The 21043-nt window shown below is 35.9% G+C and overlaps 1 protein-coding gene across 2 annotated transcripts in view; it reads right to left on the reverse strand.

Annotated features, from left to right (window-relative positions):
- The window catches only part of MTHFD2L (methylenetetrahydrofolate dehydrogenase (NADP+ dependent) 2 like), a 148689-nt gene that overhangs the window by 72965 nt on the left and 54681 nt on the right, over positions 1-21043 (reverse strand). For both annotated transcript variants that reach the window (XM_007179832.3, XM_007179833.2), the window contains one exon: positions 3218-3310. In XM_007179832.3, the coding sequence (XP_007179894.2) occupies positions 3218-3310 (93 nt within the window). The remainder of the gene's footprint in view (positions 1-3217; positions 3311-21043) is intronic.

The following is a 21043-nucleotide window of genomic DNA, read 5'->3' on the forward strand; positions in this document are numbered from 1 at the left end:
AAGAAGAAGTAAAACTGTCACTGGTTGTAGATGACATGATACTATACATAGAAATCCTAAAAATACCACCAGAAAACTACTAGAGCTAATTAATGAATTTGGTAAAGTTGCAGGATACAAAATTAATGCACAGAAATCTCTTGCATTCCTATACACTAATGATGAAAAATCTGAAAGCGGAATTAAGGAAACACTCTCATTTACCATTGCAACAAAAAAAAATAAAATACGTAGGAATAAACCTACCTAGGGAGACAAAAGACCTGTATGCAGAAAACTATAAGAAACTGATGAAAGAAATTAAAGATGATACAAACAGATGGAGAGATATATAACATGTTCTTAGATTGGAAGAATTAATATTGTGAAAATGACTATACTACCCAAAGCAATCTACGATTCAATGCAATCACTATCAAATTGTCAATGGCATTTTTTACGGAACTAGAACAAAAAATCTTAAAATTTGTATGGAGACACAAAAGACCCCGAATATCCAAAGCAGTCTTGAGGGAAAAAAACGGAGCTGGAGGAATCAGACTCCCTGACTTCAGACTATACTACAAAGCTACAGTAATCAAGACAATATGGTACTGGCACAAAAACAGAAACATACATCAATGGAACAAGATAGAAAGCCCAGAGATAAACCCATGCACTTATGGTCAACTAATCTATGACAAAGGAGGCAAGGATATACAATGGAGAAAAGACAGTCTCTTCAATAAGTGGTGCAGGGAAAACTGGATGGCTACATGTAAAAGAATGAAATTAGAACACTCCCTAACACCACACATAAAAATAAACTCAAAATGGATTCAAGACCTAAATGTAAGACTGGACACTGTAAAACTCTTAGAGGAAAACATAGGAAGAACACTCTTTGACATAAATCACAGCAAGATCTTTTTTGATCCACCTCCTAGAGTAATGGAAATAAAAACAAAAATAAACAAATGGGACCTAATGAAACTTCAAAGCTTCTGCACAGCAAAGGAAACCATAAACAAGACGAAAAGACAACCCTCTGAATGGGAGAAAATATTTGCAAATGAATCATCGGACAAAGGATTAATCTCCAAAATATATAAACAGCTCATGCAGCTCAATATTAAAAAAACAAACAACCCAATCCAAAAAAGGGCAGAAGACCTAAATAGACATTTCTCCAAAGAAGATGTACAGATGCCCAAGAAGCACATGAAAAGCTGCTCAACATCACTAATTATTAGAGAAATGCAAATCAAAACTACAGTGAGGTATCACCTCACACCAGTTAGAAAAGGCATCATCAGAAAGTCTACAAACAACAAATGCTGGGGAGGGTGTGGAGAAAAGGGAACCCTCCTGCACTGTTGGTGGGAATGTAGATTGATACAGCCACTATGGAGAACAGTATGGAGGTTCCTTAAAGAACTAAAAATAGAACTACTGTATGACCCAGCAATCCCACTACTGGGCATACACCCAGAGAAAACCATAATTCAAAAAGACACATGCACCCCAATGTTCATTGCAGCACTATTTACAATAGCCTGGTCATGGAAGCAACCTAAATGCCCATCAAGAGACGAATGGATGAAGAAGATGTGGTATATATATACAATGGAATATTACTCTGCCCTAAAAAGGAACGAAGTCAGGTCATTTGTAGAGACGTGGATGCATCTAGAGACTGTCATACAGAGTGAAGTAATTCAGAAAGGGAAAAAGAAATACCGTATATTAACACATATATGTGGAACCTAGAAAATGGTAAAGATGAACTGGTTTGCAGGGCAGAAATTGAGATACAGATGTAGAGAACAAACGTATGGACACCAAGGGGGGAAAGCGGCAGGGGGGTGGGGGTGGTGGTGTGATGAATTGGGCGATTGGGATTGACATGTATACACTGATGTGTATAAAATGGATGACCAATAAGAAAATAAATAAAGAAATAAACATTAAAAAAATAATAATACAATAATAATAAATAAATAAATAAATAAAAAGAAGTCAACATAACATTGGGCTTGCCAAAAGTTCGTTAGGCTTTGCCGTAATGAACTTTCTGGCCAACCCAATATTTGTCTTCTGTGAATATATCAGCTGCTGCAGCAGTATTTTACTTAGTGTTGACCTGTGGTCTGAAAAACTGTATTGCCTGTCTAAACATCTGATGTCTTACTTATGTCAACCCAGTTCAAAAATTTGCACTTGATATCCTCTGAATATAACTTCTCAGAAAAATGGGAAATGTGCTTAGCTTTACCAGTTTACTGGTGACTTCTTGAAAAGGGAATATTTCTATTTTTACTCTATGAAGAGGCAAGTTACTCCACCTGGAATCATCACATATATATTCTGACTTTCAGAGAAGGGTCTATATTATAATAAAAAGTGAATTAAACTTGGTTGAAACTAATTTAAACTATTATTATTCTCTTCATCAAACTCAATTTCTTCTGGAACTTTTACCCTCCCTTCATAGTTTGTAAATACTCAGCAAATCAAGTGTAAAGCTTAGAAATTACCAATAACATCTAATTGATAAACAAAATAAAAAATGCTCCCATTCAAGTCTTGGATAAAACAAGAAGAGTCACAAATGTCTGCAATGTAGAAATGCTATGTGGCAAGAGTAAAGATAGAAATGACGGGTAGAATTACTTTGTATGTTTGATTATAAAACAAGTTAAGGAAAAACCTAGATCCATTAAATAGAAGTGCAATAACTGTTCTCTCTGTTTCTACTCCTGCTCTTCTAGACTCAATTCCCCTTGACACAGTATGAATAATATTTTAAAAACATAAGACAGATCATGTCAATCTCCTGCTCACAGCCACCTTTGGCTTATATGAAAGTCCTTACAGAGTCTACAAGGTCCTATGTGAGCTAGCCCTGGCTACTCTTTCAACAGCATTTCCTATCAGTCTCCCCATAACTTATTCATGTTTAGAACCAATCATGTCTGTCAAAGTAATTGTCAAAGTACACATTTATTCTTGTGCTTAATCTGTCATTCCAAAGGCTGTTTTGGTTTTCCACAATGAAGTGATGAATGCTAACATAGGCATAATGGACCAATATGATGATTGCCAAGAGACAGAATGGAAGTCAGTCCTACATATACCTAAGTCTCCCAAGAAGCTGTTCTTATAGACATGTCAGCAATTAGGGCAGGAATTAGTCTGCTGATGACATTTCACCAAATAACAGCCACTAAAGACTTACCTGCAGCTACTACGATAACATCTGCCAGCAGAGTATGGATCTTCAGTTGTTCTTTGGGAGTATATCTGTGAGCTATTGTCACAGTTGCATCACCTGGAATGCAGAATAACTTCCGTTAATGATTACTGAGGTTTGTTTTTGTTTTTTTTTTTTTAATTTGTGAATGCTCCAATTCTAGAGGAGTTCCAGTTACATTCTAAGAATAGGAAAATTGCTTTGAAATTATCAAATCACTTAGCAAGCAAAAACTAGATAAGGAAACCTAGATGACTCAAAATACTGTACCCCTCAATTGAACAGTGGAAAATCAAATGAGATAAATGAAGGTATGTGCTGACCATCATAGGAGAGTTGTAAGTAGAGTCCTAGAAACCCAGGATTTGAAAGTTCTGTATTGACAGGTCAATACATAGATGCAGGGGATACTCACTGGCTTGATAATATGTAAATATTGAAAACAACAAAATAAGTGCACTAAAAATGGCACAATGTACTGTGGAAGCACAGGTGAGAAATTAATTCTGCCTCATCCTGAGGAGGTGTCAAGGAAGGTTTCCTGAAGGAGTTAACATACATTTTTAGGTCATAAAGTATGAACAAGAGTATACTAATCAGGGAAAGAATAAAAGAGCATTCCAAGCCAAAAGGATAGCAGGAAAAAATGGACCAACTGAAATTATATGTTTAGAAAATGATGACGAGGTCTAGGATATAACAGGAAGTATTCATACATGCTTTAATTAAGAGATGTAGGAATAAGAGAGGTTAGCAGTATGAGGGATTCCAGTGCTTAATGTGTGAGCCAAGGAAGGGGAATGAGGGAAAGGCAGTGATGAGGGAAGTCAAAGGAAGGACTTCCAGTAAGAACAGGGCCGTGTGAGACAGTATTGTCTCTCTTCTCCTCCCAGATAACATGCAAATGCTACACAGTTAATGACAACAATAAAAACTGCACAATTTTTAGCAAAACTAGAAGACATGTTGTACACAGACTTCAAAAACATGGAAGAGTTACCCAGGATCAGCAGAGTTAGTAGATACCACACAGGGAGAAAGGCAGAAAGAAGTTCAGAGAATAACAAGATGGCCAGCAGTGGCAGATGTCTGGAAATGACTACAAAAATATACTTCCTGAAGGTGAAGGGGTCACATAAAATGCAATATATATCTCTCTTATTTGTAGCAGAAAATGTGGGAATAAGGGCAGAAGAAGCCCTCTTGGACCTAGCATAGTTCACAGTGGGTAGTAACACAAAGACTCAGAGGAGCCATTCAAACAGGAAGTAGTTTGACTCTGTGAAAGTGGTGAAGGAAGAATCTGAAGGCTGCTCAGCATGTCCTCCCCAAACCCTAACAGAAGCACCCTGCAAAGAGAAGATCCAAGAAAACCCAGCTCACTCCATGATAAGTAATTTTAAAAAGGATTTTACACAGCATCAATAAAAGGATACTATATAAGAATCAGCCCACGGGAATTTTGATTCTAGTGGTAGTTACATGACTGTATGCATTTGTCTAAAGTCATGGAACTATACACCAAAAAAGAGTAAATTTTACTATATGCAAAATTTTAAGTACATAAAAGGATACATTTTAAAAGTGGCAGACCCAAGGGAAAAAAAACAAAGAAAATTTTTAATTTAACAACAAAGTAATAAACTCAACAGAAAAATGTTGTTATGGAAAAGTTGAACATTATGACCAAACACTATGCCAAACACTTTAAAAATAAGAACTTAGAGTCATACAAAATGGGGAAAAAAGACTTGAGTCCATACAAATTGACCTATAATAGTCAACAGTGAGACATATATCAGTAAAGTTGCTGGATTTTAAAGACTAAAAAAAGAATCCTATGAGCAACCAGGCAAAATTTCAGATTTTTACATTCAATTCCAGAAAACAGCAGAGCAATACCTACAAGAAACCCATGTAAAGAAACTGGGAGCAAGGATTTCATATCCAGTCAAATTGTCTTCCAAGATTAAAGTTTGCAAACAATTTTGAAATTGTAAGAACACAGGAAATATTGTTCCCATGAGTTTTTCCAGAGGAATGTGCTAAAAGATGAACTTTAATGAATCAAAATATATCTGAGGAAACTGGCAAAAGGACTATTGGAGTGTTTTGAATATATTTAATAACAAAATTAAGGCAAAAAAGTGCGAGGATTGGCGTGATAGACAAAATGTTAAATGTTATTTGCTCTGATTAGGTAGAATTGGTGCAACTAACAAAATTAGAATAGGAAGGACAAAAATGAGAAAGTTTGCTGATTGCCTTTTATTTAATGACTAGAATGAACAGATATAATTTAAAGCTGACCAATCAAATAATAGAAATATGAGAATATTTTAAAGTATAAGGTAAACACACTACAAAGATAATTTTTATTGGCAAATATCAGGTAGGAGACAAAAGAAATGGAATCACAGAAGGAAAAGGAAACATTTTATCATTTCTTCTAAGAGAGTATCAATAGATACCACATAAAGAAATAGAGAACTAAGAGTACTGTATAAAGTTATAATTATTAACTTCCTAAATCTTCCTAAATAATAAAACAACTATATACAAAAAAGAAAAAATATAAAAAGAAAACAAAAACCGTAAAAATAACAGAACAGAAGATAATATGACATTTCAGACTGTATATATTTACCATAATAATAAATATAAATTTTTCTGTTATCTATTAAAAGAATAATATATTAAAATTGACTCACAAAGTAAAGTCTAGTTCTATACTTTATATAAAACACATCTGAAACAAAGCTGTTCAGAAATGTTGAAAATAAAAGGTGGGAAAACATATAACAGGAAAATGACTAATCAAAAAAAAATGATGCTCTTATTATCAAATAAGGAGAAATACAGCAACTTTATCAAATAGGATAAAAAGGTACACATTATAATGCAAAGGTGTGATTTAAATGAAGACACGACAGTCTATCTATCTCTTGTAAAAATAAAATACAGTGTGTGTGTGTGGAAAAAAAAAAAATGAAGACACGAAAATGATAAATATATAAGTAACAAATAAAAAAGAAATCAGTTCATAAAGCAGAAATTACAGGAGATACACGGAGAAATAGAAACACATTGAATTTGTTGAATTCAATTAACCTTTCTCAATCCATTACAGATCAAAGGTATAGAAAATATAAGCAACATAATTAATGATATATATCTGACTACAATACATTAAACTCTGAAAGTAGATCATATATTTTCCTTTCAGGTGCCCAAAGAGTATATTTTTAATTATATGACTTTGGCAACAACAATAAAAGTAATTAATACCAAAAAGTAGATAGCTGGATAAACTATAGATATTTTCTCTGATCACAAATCAATAAAGTTATAAGTATTGACAAAATCAGAAACTGAGAAACCCTTCCATTGGAAAAAAATTTTAATACTATTTTGAACAATCCTTGGGTCAAAAGGAAAACACAAAACAACATTGCAGAATTTCTAGAAACATTTATAATAAAAGTACTACAGATTAGATCCTATCAGATATAAATAAAGCAAAGCTTAGAGGAAAATTCACAGACTTAAATTATTACATAAATAAAATAGAAATTAAAAAATGAGTGAATCAATCATTTAACTTAAAATGTTAGATAAAGAACAATAAAATAAACAAAAGATATTAGAAAAAAATTAATAAACATAAATGTTAAAATGTTTATAATAACTAAGCCTAAAAACTAACATTATAAGCAAGGAGAGAATTCAAAAAATTAGCCAAGTAAAAATGAATATATAGAAATAAATGTGAAAATTAAAGAAAACCTCAACTAAAATTAGAGTTGAGAGGGCCTGTAGAAGGTGCTCTCACTACTATCACTTTCCATCGTTTGCATGCACTCGCCTCTATTTTCATGCCCCGTGGGAAGAACTGTACCTTGCTTTACCAAACAAGAGGAAGTCTTCTATTTCAGGAAGGAAGATTTTCCTTGCCCAGCAACAGCCCAGCCAATGAGAAGCCATTGCCACCCTGAACTCTTACTTTCCTCCAGTAAACTTTTGTTTAGAACAGTCCCTCCAAACTATCCCCTTTTCTCTATAAAAGTAACCTCCCCTCCTTTGTTCTCTGGATTTGCCTACGGTCCACCATAGCTTGCATTTCCCAAATTGTAATTCGTCTGGCTATTCCCAAATAAACTCATCTTGTGGGTATGGTAACTGGCTATTTTATTTTTAAAGTTGATATAAATACTATCATATACAACAACATGTAAGAAGATATAATGAAAGAAAAGACCCCATTATAATAGCAAGACAAAAATAAAATACTCAGAAGTAAACTTAACAAAAAATGTGTAAAATCTATATGGTAAAAGAAAATCTCTAGAACAACACCAAAAGATTTAAGTAAGACTGAGGAACTAGTCATGGTTTTAAGACAAACCATATTCTTGAGTAGGATTCAACATCATAAAGATGACAGTTCCCCCTATATTCATTACACATTTAATACAACTACAATAAAAAATGGTATTTTGCTTTTTTGTAGATGAATATAATTTTATTCTAAAGTTAATATGGAAAAATAAAAGAGAAAACCAGGAAATCTTTGAATAGGAAGAACAATGAGAGGGAACTCTTTGTACTTGATACAGCAGTCGTTTTCATTTCTGGTAATGGTACCACCTTCTGCCCAGTTACTTAGAGTAAAAGTCTATGAGTTCCCCTTGTTTTTTCTCTTTCTTTCACTTGCTATAAACAATCGACAAATGTAGAGTATATGTTTAGAACCATCCCAAGCCACCAAAATTATGAAGCATCCTCCCATCTCTATCTTAATACAGTTCTCCTATATTTAGAAGGTTCCCCTTACACATTCATTAGCAGCCCACTCAAGCATTCTCTTGTTCCAAATGAGAGCCTCCCAAATCCCTGCAAAAACCAAAATTAAAACCAAAACCTCCCACTTCATCATTACTGATGACTTCATCAAGGAACTGAGCGATACATAATCCAGTGAGTTATATACACATATAATTAACAATCTGTAAAGCTTCAAGCAAAAGAAAAAATATTGAGATGAATTTCAATCAGCATGGAAAGATCCTTTAGATAACTCCACTTCTTCAATAATAATATCTAGTTAAATTGTTTTTACTCCTAAGTGAGTTTGGCTAGGAATACCCATGGCAATATCAAAGTCTTATTTAGACTTGATTGATCAGTTTCTGACTATTGTGCTATCAAACAATGGGAAGGTTTTTAGCCTGCTATTCATTAAACTGGATGATGATAGCAAAAGAGAGTTGAACCAAGGGAGTTAAGAGCAAATGTGTTCAAATAATGCCTCAGACACTTCTGCCTTTGCCCCTTGATACCTGTTCCTGGTTCTGAGAACTAGATATCCTAACTATACTCTTATTTAACCTGTCTTACTTGGCGTTGTGAAAATTCTTGTCATTTCTCTTTTCAATTCTGGTTACAATTACTTTTGTTCAATGAATCCTATGGCTTGCTGCACCTAGTCATTTCTAGCGTCTCAAATTTTTCCCTAGGGTAATCAGAACCAACAGGTTACAGCAGCTACTCCATAAAATGATGCATATCTCTGACCCTCAGATGACTTTTTCCCTCACTCAGTTTTATCCTCATATTGTGAGTATGATAAGAGCCTGGGCTCAGGCTTAGTTTTTCTATCACACAAACCCAGATAAAAATGCTTTGTGACCACCTACAGGGGTGGGATAGGGAGGATGGGAGGGAGACACAAGAGGAAGGAGATATGGGGATATATGTATATGTATAGCTGATTCACTTTGTTATAAAGCAGAAACTAACACAGCATTGTAAAGCAATTATACTCTGATAAAGATGTTAAAAAAAATGTTTTATAAGAAGTATTAAGCAACTTCATTGTGCCCAGTGCTTTACATCATGTTTGTAAGATATAATAAGAATAAAAGACTTAGAACCTATCTCCCAGAATCATAGAGTTCTGTTAGAACTTAATAATAAGCTGCTGGGCAAGATATGCTTCTCACTATATAAAAGTCCACAGTCAATCAAGACTTGTTCACTGGGAGCCACCTGCGCAGTTTTCTAGGCTATCATTACCTCTGTAATTTATGCAAAATTGCAGATTGTAGCAAACAGTTGTTGGCAATTAAAATTTGAGGAAATTAATATTTTCTATTTAAAAATGCTAAGACAAACAACACAATATGATTCATTTTAGAGTATCATATTTTTGTTAACATTACCTAAATGAGGAATTTACTTTTGTCAGACATTTCCAGCCATTCCCTACATTCATTTATTCGACAATCAAGAAATAATCCCAGGACCATGCCAAGTGATGGAGATACACAATTCTCTCATACGGAAAACAGATCTGTGAATCAGAATTATAATACAGTGTGATAATTCCACACTAAAAGGAGGTATAAGTTACAGTGTTGGCACAGAGAACCACTGTCTACTTTAGCTAAGAACAGCACAGGGGCACTTAAAGGTCTAAGAGAGATTCTTGATGTGAGTAGGAATTTGGTTTGCTTCTGCTTCAATTCCCTTATGCTTTTCCTATCCTTTCCAACTGATAAATCATTTTCTATAAAAATAATTATAGGCATATTATTTCGCCCAAACTGTTAGAAAGTTCTTTCTTACAAGAGCTAAAGTCTCCCTTTTTGAAAATTTTACCAGGATCCTAGATCTATCTTCCACAGCAACGCAGGACAAGTCTCATCTTCCTTTTCCATGAGGCAAATCTTCAAATACATACTTGCTTGTGCCTGTATCAGCAGATGAAGCCAAATGGCAAATCCAACAGGAGCTAGAATCTCACATGTAGGGTTTTGCTTTGTCACTTTTTAAGGGAAAAATGACTCATTCCCAATATATTAACTCATACCATGGTCTGTTTTAAAGGGAAAATCACCAGGGAAATCGTAAGAAGGAAAACTCAGTATTTGTCAACAGAATAGCACTAGATGGATAAGAGAGGCCTGAGTTCTGTTTTTGGACAAATGCCTCCAGAGGCCTAAAGATTCTGAATTTGAACATGTATTTCTTTCTCTCTCCATAAGCTGCAATTACATCTTTAAGCATAAAACAGACAAACAAAAAACAAAATGCACAGAGCCAAAACATATGTGATGAAAATAGCTCTTATATAAGAATTTACTACACGTCTAGCACTGTTCTAGTACTTTACACGTATTAACTCATACAGTCTTCACCAAACACTGTAAGCATATTTTTATGAGGTAGAAACTAATATTATTTACATTTTTATAAATGAGAAAACCGAGAAAATACAAAAAGCCCATTAATTTGTCCAAGGTCATAAAACTATATGAGTCAGAATTCAAATTTATTTAGTTCAGCTCTAGTGGCCAAGCTCCTAGTCACTTCACTACACAGCCTCCGCCCTGAGCAGAAAGGAAAGGAACCACTGGAGTTCACAGTTGTAAAATCAGAGCTGAGAAACACTATGTTTTCACTTTGGTCAGCAGAATAGCATTTCTGGGATTATCATCCTGACTCTTTCAGGAGGCCAGTGTGGGATCTTGGATGACACTTCTTTTTCCTTAGGGATAAAGTCTGCCTATAGATCTCACCTGGAACACACTGGTAGTACTAATAAGACAGCATCTGACAGAAAACACATGTGTCTCTAACACAAAAAGGACATTTTCAGCTTTAAGTTTTACCTCTTGTAAAATAATCAAGAGCTAATTTCCCCAGATCTTAAAACAATACTGTACTCTCTTGGCTCCTGAATTCCATCTACTATAAGTTTTCTGTTTCAACTTCAGCGTTTTTTTCTTTGTTTAAATAACTTTAGATATAGTTACAGAGTACTCAGATCTAAGCCTTCTTTTCATGCTTTAAATGGGCCAGACTTTAATCTGGTATCTGGTCAAGACCTGGCTGGTTTGATTTGCTGTTTATCAGTCCTTCAGTTACCTTCCAAACATCTTGGGTCACTAGGTGGATGACAACTAGGAAGGAATACGGTTTCACGTTTAGTTACTCAAATACCGTTTCAATTTCACTCCTTTTAAACATCTCAATCTATCTCTTTTGTGAGAAAGAGTATTAGGAAGGACTTACTGAATCTTGACCACCATTGTCTCTAGATAGTTAAAAGATCTGCCCCTGGTTTCAGCCAAAAATTATTGAACTGAAATCATGGATTCATTCATTTAACATAGACAATATATAAATGAGCAAATACATATATAATAAAAAGTTTGCATAGAAATAAGTGCTATGAAGAAAAAAGCACAGAGTAAGTAAAAAGAGTAATAGCATAGGTGCTACTTTGTTAAGGTGGTCAGGGACAGCCTGGGGAGGTAACATTTGAACAGAAACCAGAAGGAAGTGAGGAAATAATTATGTAAATAACTTCCAAAAAGAGCATTCTAGGCCGAAGGGAAACCAAGGGCAAAGATCCTGACACGTGAGCATGTATGACGTGTTCTAGGAAAGCAAAATGCAGGTGTGGCTTGGAGGGCAGCGATGAAGGTAAGAATGGTAAACAATGAGAAAGGAGAGGCAGCCCAGATAGGATCACGGAAGATCTTGCATATCGTAGTAAGGAATTTGGATGTTACTCCGGTGTTTTATTGTTTTGAGTGTTATCGGAAGCCATAGATGACTGAGACACACCAGTTAGAAAACAGACTGCACTCGGGAGATGGGACAAGGGTGGAGGCAGGGAACTGTTTTGGAAATTTTATAGTGTGAGATAACGGGTGTCTGAACTAAGGTCTTATTAGTGAAGATGGTGAGATCATGGGTATATTTGACACAGACTGTTAATGGATAAGACATGGGGTGTGAGAGAGAGAAGTCAAGGATGGCCTGAGCAACTGGGTGAATTGATGACACCATTTACTAAGACAGGGAAGACTAAGGGAGTAAAATTAAGAGTGAAGGTTTGTGTATGGTAATTTTGAGATGCCTACTGACCATCCAAGTGGAGTTGTCAAGTGGACAGTGGTTATATGGGTCCAGAGTAAGAGGTGACACAGGCGGTATTTAAAGCTATGAGGCTGGAAAAGATTGACTAGGGAATGACTCTGGAACAGGAAGTGAAGCCCTGGGCTCATTCCCATGCTTCGAGTAGTCTTCCTCAGTTACCCTCACTGCATTACATTCTTCTATGGAGCTTCCTAAAAAATACTGATACCCAGATCCAACTCATGAAGACTCTGATATGATTGTTCTGTGTTGGGCTTAGGTGGTTACATTTTTTTAAAGCCCCCAGATGATTACAGTGGACAGCTAAATTTGAGAAACACTGGTTTAGAATTTGGGAAGAAGAGAATGACTCAAAAACTGAGAATGAGAAGAAACGTCCAAGTGACATCAGAGAAATGCATGTCAATGGGAGCTTTGATCTATGCTAAACAATAAGAGAAACAACCCTATAAAATATGGCCATTTCATTAAATTAAAAAGCATGTTATAAATATTACTCAGTCCATTACATAGTTCCCTGCTTATAAGTAATTTTAGGAGAAAATATTTTTTGGTCTTAATATCAGAAAATGTTTTATTTATCCTGAGCATGTGTTTCTTTTTTTTAAATCTTTATTGGAGTGTAGTTGATTTACAAAGTTGTAGTTATAGTTTCAGGTGTACAGCAAAGTGAATCAATTATACATATACATATACCTACTCTTTTTTTTTAGATTCTTTTCCCATATAGGCCATTATAGACTACTGAGTAGAGTTCCCTGTGCTAGCAGGTTCTTACTAGTTATCTATTTTATACATAGTAGTGTGTATATGTCAGTCCCAATCTCCCAATTTATCCCTCCCCACCTTATCCCCTGGTAACCATAAGTTTGTTTTCTACATCCGTGACTCTATTTCTGTTTTGTAGCATGTGTTTATTTTTAATTCTAAAGATACTTAACTTGGGTAACTAGTCATCTTTTTTTCCTGCCTAAAAGCTCACAGGATGAAATTAGTAACCCTAGCACAGGAAGTATAGCTTAGACTCAATTAAATAAATGCACCAAACACATACTCAGTGCTCTTGGCAGGGGAAAATGTCCATGAAGATTTAATGATATGCCTGTTTTTAATAGTAGCTTTATTCTTGGCTCCATTTTAGTTCCAGGCCTTGCTTCCCCTTTTTCTTAACTATTGCTCATTTACATTGTGCTTCATATATTGTTGTGGACCACCTTAAATACTTTTTAGAATAAATGCACTATAATAGCTTATATGAACTGAACACTGAGTTCTAGGGAAATGCAGGAACAGAGTGTGCACTCGGGCAATATGATAGAGAGCCTATTCTCATTAACACTAGGCTCTCCTGCTCCAGCAGTCAATCTTCACCCATCAAGACTGCAACTATGGTGTGAACAAGTTGCCAGTTATAAATGAAAATATTGTCTTTGGAGTCTTATATTTCTAGGATTATTCTCCTATTAATAGGGATAAAATGTGTTAAATCATCCACATGAATCAATTCCCAGGTGACCAAATTCCTCACGGTACCAAACTGCCAGGTCAGGGTTGATGGTAGTATTCCTGACTGTGAAACAGATTTTATGTGTATATATATATATATATATATATATATATATATATATATATATATACACACATACATACACATAACGAACTAAATTTTAAAGCAATCAGACCCTCCCAAATCTTAGCCAAAATGAGGTAGTCAGCTCAGTCATGGGATAAGGGGCATGAGCCAAAGTATTGCCCTTTCCTTTCTAGTTGTTTTGGCTGGGAGATGTATGTATGAGGTCTATTTGTTAAAGCTTTATATAATTTGTACATTTATTTTCTTCTTTCCAAGATTAACAGATGAAAAGAAACTCAGGAATCTTATTACAAAGTCTTATTCTGCAAACTTGCTTAAAAGACCATAGACTAAGGCTAAATAAGTATTCTCAAGGTTCTGAATTCATTCTCTGTGTGGAAAAAGGCTAGACCTCTGGGGTATATTAGTACAAATTCAGCAAATATATAGATACAAATATGACAACTATAAATACAAATATATATATACACACACACACATATATATATATGTGTGTGTGTGTGTGTGTGTGTGTGTATATATATATATATATATATATATATATATATATATATGTAATAGTTTTAGGGGGGATAAAAACAACTTCCAGGGTCAAATACTAAAGACTTTTACTCAGAGATTCACAGTACTTACTATATTAAAGGTTATATTATATTACTATATTCACAGTCAAGATATACGTTTGATTTTGTTTAACCCAGATTTCCCAGACTTATTTGACTAATTTTTGTCCCTTAAAAACAAAACTACACCCATTTAGAGAAACACACTCCGCAGGGTGTGGGCCATCTCAGGAGGTGAGAGGCCCCGAAATAGGGGGTGGTTAGTTTTTATGGCCCGGGTAATTTCATAGGCTAATGAGTGGGAGGATTATTCCAACTATTTCAGGGAAGGAGTGGAGATTTCCAGAATTTGGGCCACCTCCCACTTTTTGGCCTTTTTGGCTGGCCTCAGAACCATTTAAAATCTTGTGGTACATCCATGCTCCTAAGAATACAGCTTATGAATAGCTGTATTAAAACTTTCATGAGGGCTTCCTGGTGGTGCAGTGGTTGAGAATCTGCCTGCCAATGCAGGGCACACAGGTTCGAGCCCTCGTCTGGGAAGATCCCACATGCCACGGAGCAACTAGGCCCGTGAGCCACAACTACTGAGCGTACGTGTCTGGAGCCTGTGCTCCGCAATAAGAGAGGCCATGATAGTGAGAAGCCCGCGCACCGCGATGAAGAGTGGCCCCCGCTTGCCGCAACTAGAGAAAACCCTCTCACAGAAACAAAGACCCAACACAGCCAAAAATAAAAATTAATTAATTAATTAATTTAAAAAAATTTTCATGATACTCTTGGTCTACAAATAAAGAGAATTTATTCATTCATTTATTGAACAAAGACTTTTTGGAGAGCTATTATGTTAGATGCTGGAAATAAAATGGGAAGATAAAGAGATATGGTTTTCGCTCTTGTGGAGTTAATCGTGAGCATGATGAAAACTAATCAGATAATGACACAAATAAATGACAATCACAAACTGATAAATGTTGTGAAGGAAAAGGTCTTCAATGTGTCTATGGTGGTGTGTGTGAGGGGGTGGGAGAGATTTTAAGAGACGCCTACTTGAGGAAGTTCTATCTGATGTACTTACTACATATGTATAATAATACTGCTTGGCACTGACTTGATTTTTTTTAAATCATCAAATCATCATTTACCATTATGGTATGAATTATTTATTTTGTAAAGAGTGAACTTTTTTCTTCTAGAGATTTTAGAAATTTTTAATAACTTCAAGTAGAATATATTTTTATTTTTGTCTGTGAGGTGGGATTTTTTTAGTTTGAAGTGAAGAGTAGTGACAGAAGGTAGACAATAAAAACATTCCATTGCAATAGTACAAAAGATAGGCATAAAAAGGTATAACATTGATGTATAACTGTAGTTAGAAATCATCCATTCCTTCCTACAACCAAGCTTTTTATTATAGAAAGCTCTCCTCCTTTGCAGCATTTTGCACAATTATAATGATTAATCATTCATACCTAATTGTTTGATGACTGTCTTTCCTACTAAACTGTAAGCTCAAGAGGACAGGGCAATATCTGATTTATTCACCATCATATTCCCATGCTTAGTGACAAAGAAATCAGCTCCTCTGTAAGAAGGCAGCACTACATGTCAGCAGCTCTAGAAAAAAAAAAAAAAGTCTAAACAAAATGATAGATTTTAAATGTTTTACTGGAAAAATGCTGTGACCTCTTTCAATTAATGCTGTCAGCAATAACTTTCCTTCCCTTCCCAGTATCCTTAGGTCTCCTCTCCCCTTCCTGATGGTCACGAGGCATTCTCCTCTCCTGTGATCTGATTCTTGGGTGAAGGGGAGTCATAAGTTATACTTTTATATAAATGCCTATAATGTTAAAATATGAAGGAGTTAGTTTATAGTAAGTACCTAGCTACTTCTGTTCCCTCCTCCCCACTATATAGGAATTTTTTTTTCCATAAATGGCAGTATTTTATTTTAAATCCCTAGCCTGCAGTCTTATTTTCTACAATACAGGCACACAGGAAACACTAAATAAACTGTCATTGATTCACTGACTAGTTGCATTATTACATGCCAAGCCCTGTGCTAAATTTCAGAGATACAAAAAGCCTAAGACAAAATATTTGTCATTGAGCAGTTCATATTTACTATGTGTGTATAGAAAAGGGGACCAGGTAGACAATCAATATGCAACAGGATTAGTATTGTGATGGCAGCACATATAACATGTAAAAGTTAGATTTGGTGCACATCTTGAAAGATGGGCTGGAGGTGAGAGGAAAGCAGGCGAGTGATGGGAAACAGCATTCCCTGCAGAGGGAACAGGGTATGTAATGGAAAGGAGGCCTGGAAGAGATGGTGTGTTTGGGGAACAATGTGCAGTTCTATGAAGCTTCAGCATAAGGTACCAGGGGGAACTCGATGGGATGAATGGCTGAAAAGGCTGGTGGAGCAGAAATGAATATCCTTACAAGTGATGCTTTGAATAATCGGGCTTATAGACATCAGAAAAGGGATGCTTTGTGCTGATAATTATGGAAAAAAAAAACAAAAACATGGTACTTTGAGGTCATGAGGAAAGAGGGAAAATGAAAGGGAAAATAAAAAGATTTGGACTTCACTTTATATTTTAAATAGTGTTTAATGTTATTTTCAACAGGGCAACTAATAGTTCCAGCTGCCTGATGGGAGAATATGTGACATTTTTCCAAGTACAGTGCTTTCCAGATACTAGCTGGCTGAATTTCAGAGATGTGGAAAATGAAACAGTACTCCTACTATTCAACTTAGAAAATGAGACTACAACAAGCATTTGTTCTTTTCTATTGCTTTCCACTATGCAAACTCAAAGCTGTAATTCAGTAAAGTTTAGTCAACACAGAGGCGTCATAAAACATAATATCCCCAATATCTTACCACGAGTACTTCTACCTTAGGAGTAGTGGAATGGGAGGAGCAAAGACTATAAATGCCTGCCGTCCCCCTGCCCCCGTTTGACAATGGTTCATTCCACAGCGGCAGCAAAAGTCCCACTCCATTCCACTGGCAACAAGACTAAGACTCTCCGTCCGGGAGGCGTGATTGCTTTGCGAGACTCCTCTCTCCAGGGTGTTCCTTTCTGGCTCCTCTCTTTGAAACTTGAGAGCACCTGGTCCAACCTGGCACTGGGTTGAGCTTAATCACACATAACCACTCATATCACACTGCACCGCCTGGGACATCCATTCCTGTGTTCCTACCTGAAGGCCCCTCCTGTAGGTGAGAGAGAATGCTCCCAGGCTGGCAAAAATGTTCATTTTCACAACTGGAGCCAATTTTCACAAAGGAAAGGCATCACACTGACAAAATATCTTGTGGTTTTCCATTTAGATAGGATGTCCCCTTGAATGAAAAATACCTGATATATAGAAGTTGCAGCAGGTGGGCAGCTTGAGTGCAAAAGCTGAACACCAATGCGGAAGCTGTGCTTTGAGAAACACAGTGTCCTGAAGATGCAGTCTGTCATCTTCTGGAAACAGGGGGGCAAGTCTTTTTCACCCCTGTACCACACCCCCACCCCAGTGTGTCACAGAGGATACGTACTGAATGCCTATTACCTGAATGAAGTCAAGAGTATCCCAAAGGACTCTAAGCAAAATCAGCTAGCTGCTGACTCTTCCAAAATGCTCTTTTAAAAAGTCCCAGCAACCAATGCCACTGCAATAGTACCCCAACCTTTTAGCTAAAAGGAGAAGCATGTTGTGGCCATTTAGGGGGATCTATTTAGATGACATGCCCTATGTAAGAATATAAAATAGGCAGAAAGGAATTTACTGTAAAAGAATTAGAAATAAAATCAGACTATATATTCCTTTGGTTATAATTAATACACATAATGCCTGGTCATTATGGCACTTTGTTATCTTAAAGGAAAAAAAAAAAAAAAAACTGTTTCAGAGGGGCTTCCCTGGTGGCGCAGTGGTTAAGAATCTGCCTGCCAATGCAGGGGACACGGGTTCGAGCCCTGGTCTGGGAGGATCCCACATGCCGCGGAGCAACTAGGCCCGTGAGCCACAATTACTGAGCCTGCGCGTCTGGAGCCTGTGCTCCGCAACAAGGGAGGCCGCGACAGTGAGAGGCCCGCGCACCGCGATGAAGAGTGGCCCCCGCTCGCCGCAACTAGAGAAAGCCCTCACACAGAAACGAAGACCCAACACAACCAAAAATAAAAATAAATTAATTTAAAAAAAAAAAAAACTGTTTCAGAGAAATTGGAGAACTCTGTTTTATTCCATCAGGGTAAGCTAAACATAAAGACATTTTGCTAAAGCCAGTAGTATTCAGTTTTCATTCTGAATACTGGAAGGTTAATTTACCTGGGTAGGTTACTACATACAAAGACGTTAAAAGAATACCAGTGAATTATAGGTGATCACAATGATATTCAAACATCCTAACAAGTAGTGGGGCTCATGAGAAGAGACTCCACTGTCAATCTCTTTATGTTTCCTCAGTTAACCAAGGGCTTCCCTTAGCAAATTGAATGCTTTCTTAGGGATGCTGAATTTTATTTTGTGCCACTAAATATTTATCATTTCAATCACCCATACTTGCATATCATGCCCCCTCTGTACCCTGTCCCCCCACCCTACCACCACCAAGACTATAAGCTCTTGGAAGACAGGAACTATCTCTCACTCTCTATAAAGTACATAGTGGCTTGAATGTCATGTCATCTTTAAAGCCTCCTGTGATGACATGTCCTCAGCAGAAGGTTATCTCTCTGCAGCATCCTGCTGTGTTGAGTATCAGCACTAATTCTTTACCTCGAGATTTTAGCACATTCTCAGTCCTCTAAATATTTCAAGCCCTTGAAGAATTAAAAGAAGCTCTTTCTCACAAAACAGCCGGGATCCATGTCCTAAATAATCAAGACTAAAAGCCAGCCCTGTGTAGACACATATTAATCAAGCTAAATTACAGTATCGCCATTTTTCTTCTAGTGCAATTATCTTTGGCTTTAAGACACAAATGAATCATTAGGGCTCTGAGTCTTTTCTGGCAAAGAAGTACCATGTGAGCCGAACGCTCAACATTCTCAGTGTCATCAGAACAAGTTCTCTAGATATGAATTTGCCCAGTTAATCCTCCTTCATTATCTCCGTTAGCTAACAATGCACATGTAGTCACTGCACATCGTTACTGCTCTAGCAGACACGGACATTTGAAATATTAACTTTCCCACAGACTGCAAACCTTCAGTAAGCAGCTCTCAACAATTCATTATATTAATCATATATGTCACCATACTCCTATTAAATATGCATGAGATTAATAAACACCACCCATGTTGCGAACTATCCAACATCATTTTTAATACAATTTATTACCTTTTGGATACCGTAATTGTAATGGCACCTGGATGCCACTATAATAACTAAATTTAACCACCTGGCGTTAAAGTAACCAGTACTATATCTAATTCCAATTTTATTCAATTTCTAACATGCATTCAAGTGAAAATATTTTGTAACACAAAGTATAAAATATTTATAAAGTAAATGTGTTTTATGACATAGGAATATCTAATTTAAAATTGCATAAATAAATAAGAGGTAAATTAACTTTCTTAGACTTAGGTATTTTATAGACAAATAATTCAAAATTGAAATTTATCAAGAAATTAGCATACAATATATTAATATTCACAAGAAAAAGTGCAATGTAAAGTATAATTTGGAATATTACGATGTCATATTTATAATCTAATATTTTATTAACTTTATAAATTCTATGTTTATGCAAATCATTACAACAAAGACTAGATTTGATCCAAATAAAAGCAAATATAAAACCTACCAGAAAAAGAAAATAAAATTTCAAATGAAGGTGAAAAATACATCATTGACCTTGGATTATGTTATTCTAAACGTTTTAGTTAGTATGGCCATAGATTATTAATTTAAGCATAATAATGGAAATAACAGTAATGGTCACAGTTCACACGTACCAAGGGCTTACTTAACTTACTGTGTCAGGCACTGTGAAGACTGCTTTACATTCAAGTCTCATTCAATTTTCATAATAACCCAATGAAGGAGATATTAATATTATCTGCACTTTACAAATGAGGGAAGTGGAGACTTACACAGATTAAATGACTTATCCAAGGATACCGGGCTTGGCAGGGGAGGGGTCTGACTTCAAGTCTATCCTCCTAACCAGACAGTCAGCACCCAGCTCCAGGCTTTGTACACCACTTCCTTGAATGGCCTTGGGTAAGTCACTGAAGTCTCTAAAGCTCATTTCCTTTAGCTGCAAAATGTGAATATGAATATATTCCAGAATTATTGAGAACGAAATAAGATAGTTCATGAGAAAGTGATGTGCAATTAATAGAGCTGCATAATGCTGCTTGTTATGTTATTGATGAGATAAGAAAATAATATGTCGAAAATGAAGAAAAAACTGCCTATTTTGGCTCTTGGTCAAAATCTTCCAACAAAAATGGTACACCTAGGTAAACTTTCCTGGTTGTTTTACCTTGCTTAACAGAAACTCTTAAATAAAGGTAAATATGAATCAATATCTTTGTTATACCCTAAGAGATAGATGAGCATTAACAGATTAAGTTAGAAGTGAATAGTTAAGCTAGAGATGCAACTTTGTAGATGGTTACCATGAAAACTATGTTGATACTACCAGATTTGGCCTTTCAAAGAGCTCTTCAAAACTAAGGCTTTTTAAAG

This window comes from Balaenoptera acutorostrata, chromosome 5 (genome assembly GCF_949987535.1).
Source record: "Balaenoptera acutorostrata chromosome 5, mBalAcu1.1, whole genome shotgun sequence".
In the NCBI taxonomy this organism is placed as follows: Eukaryota; Metazoa; Chordata; class Mammalia; order Artiodactyla; family Balaenopteridae; genus Balaenoptera; species Balaenoptera acutorostrata.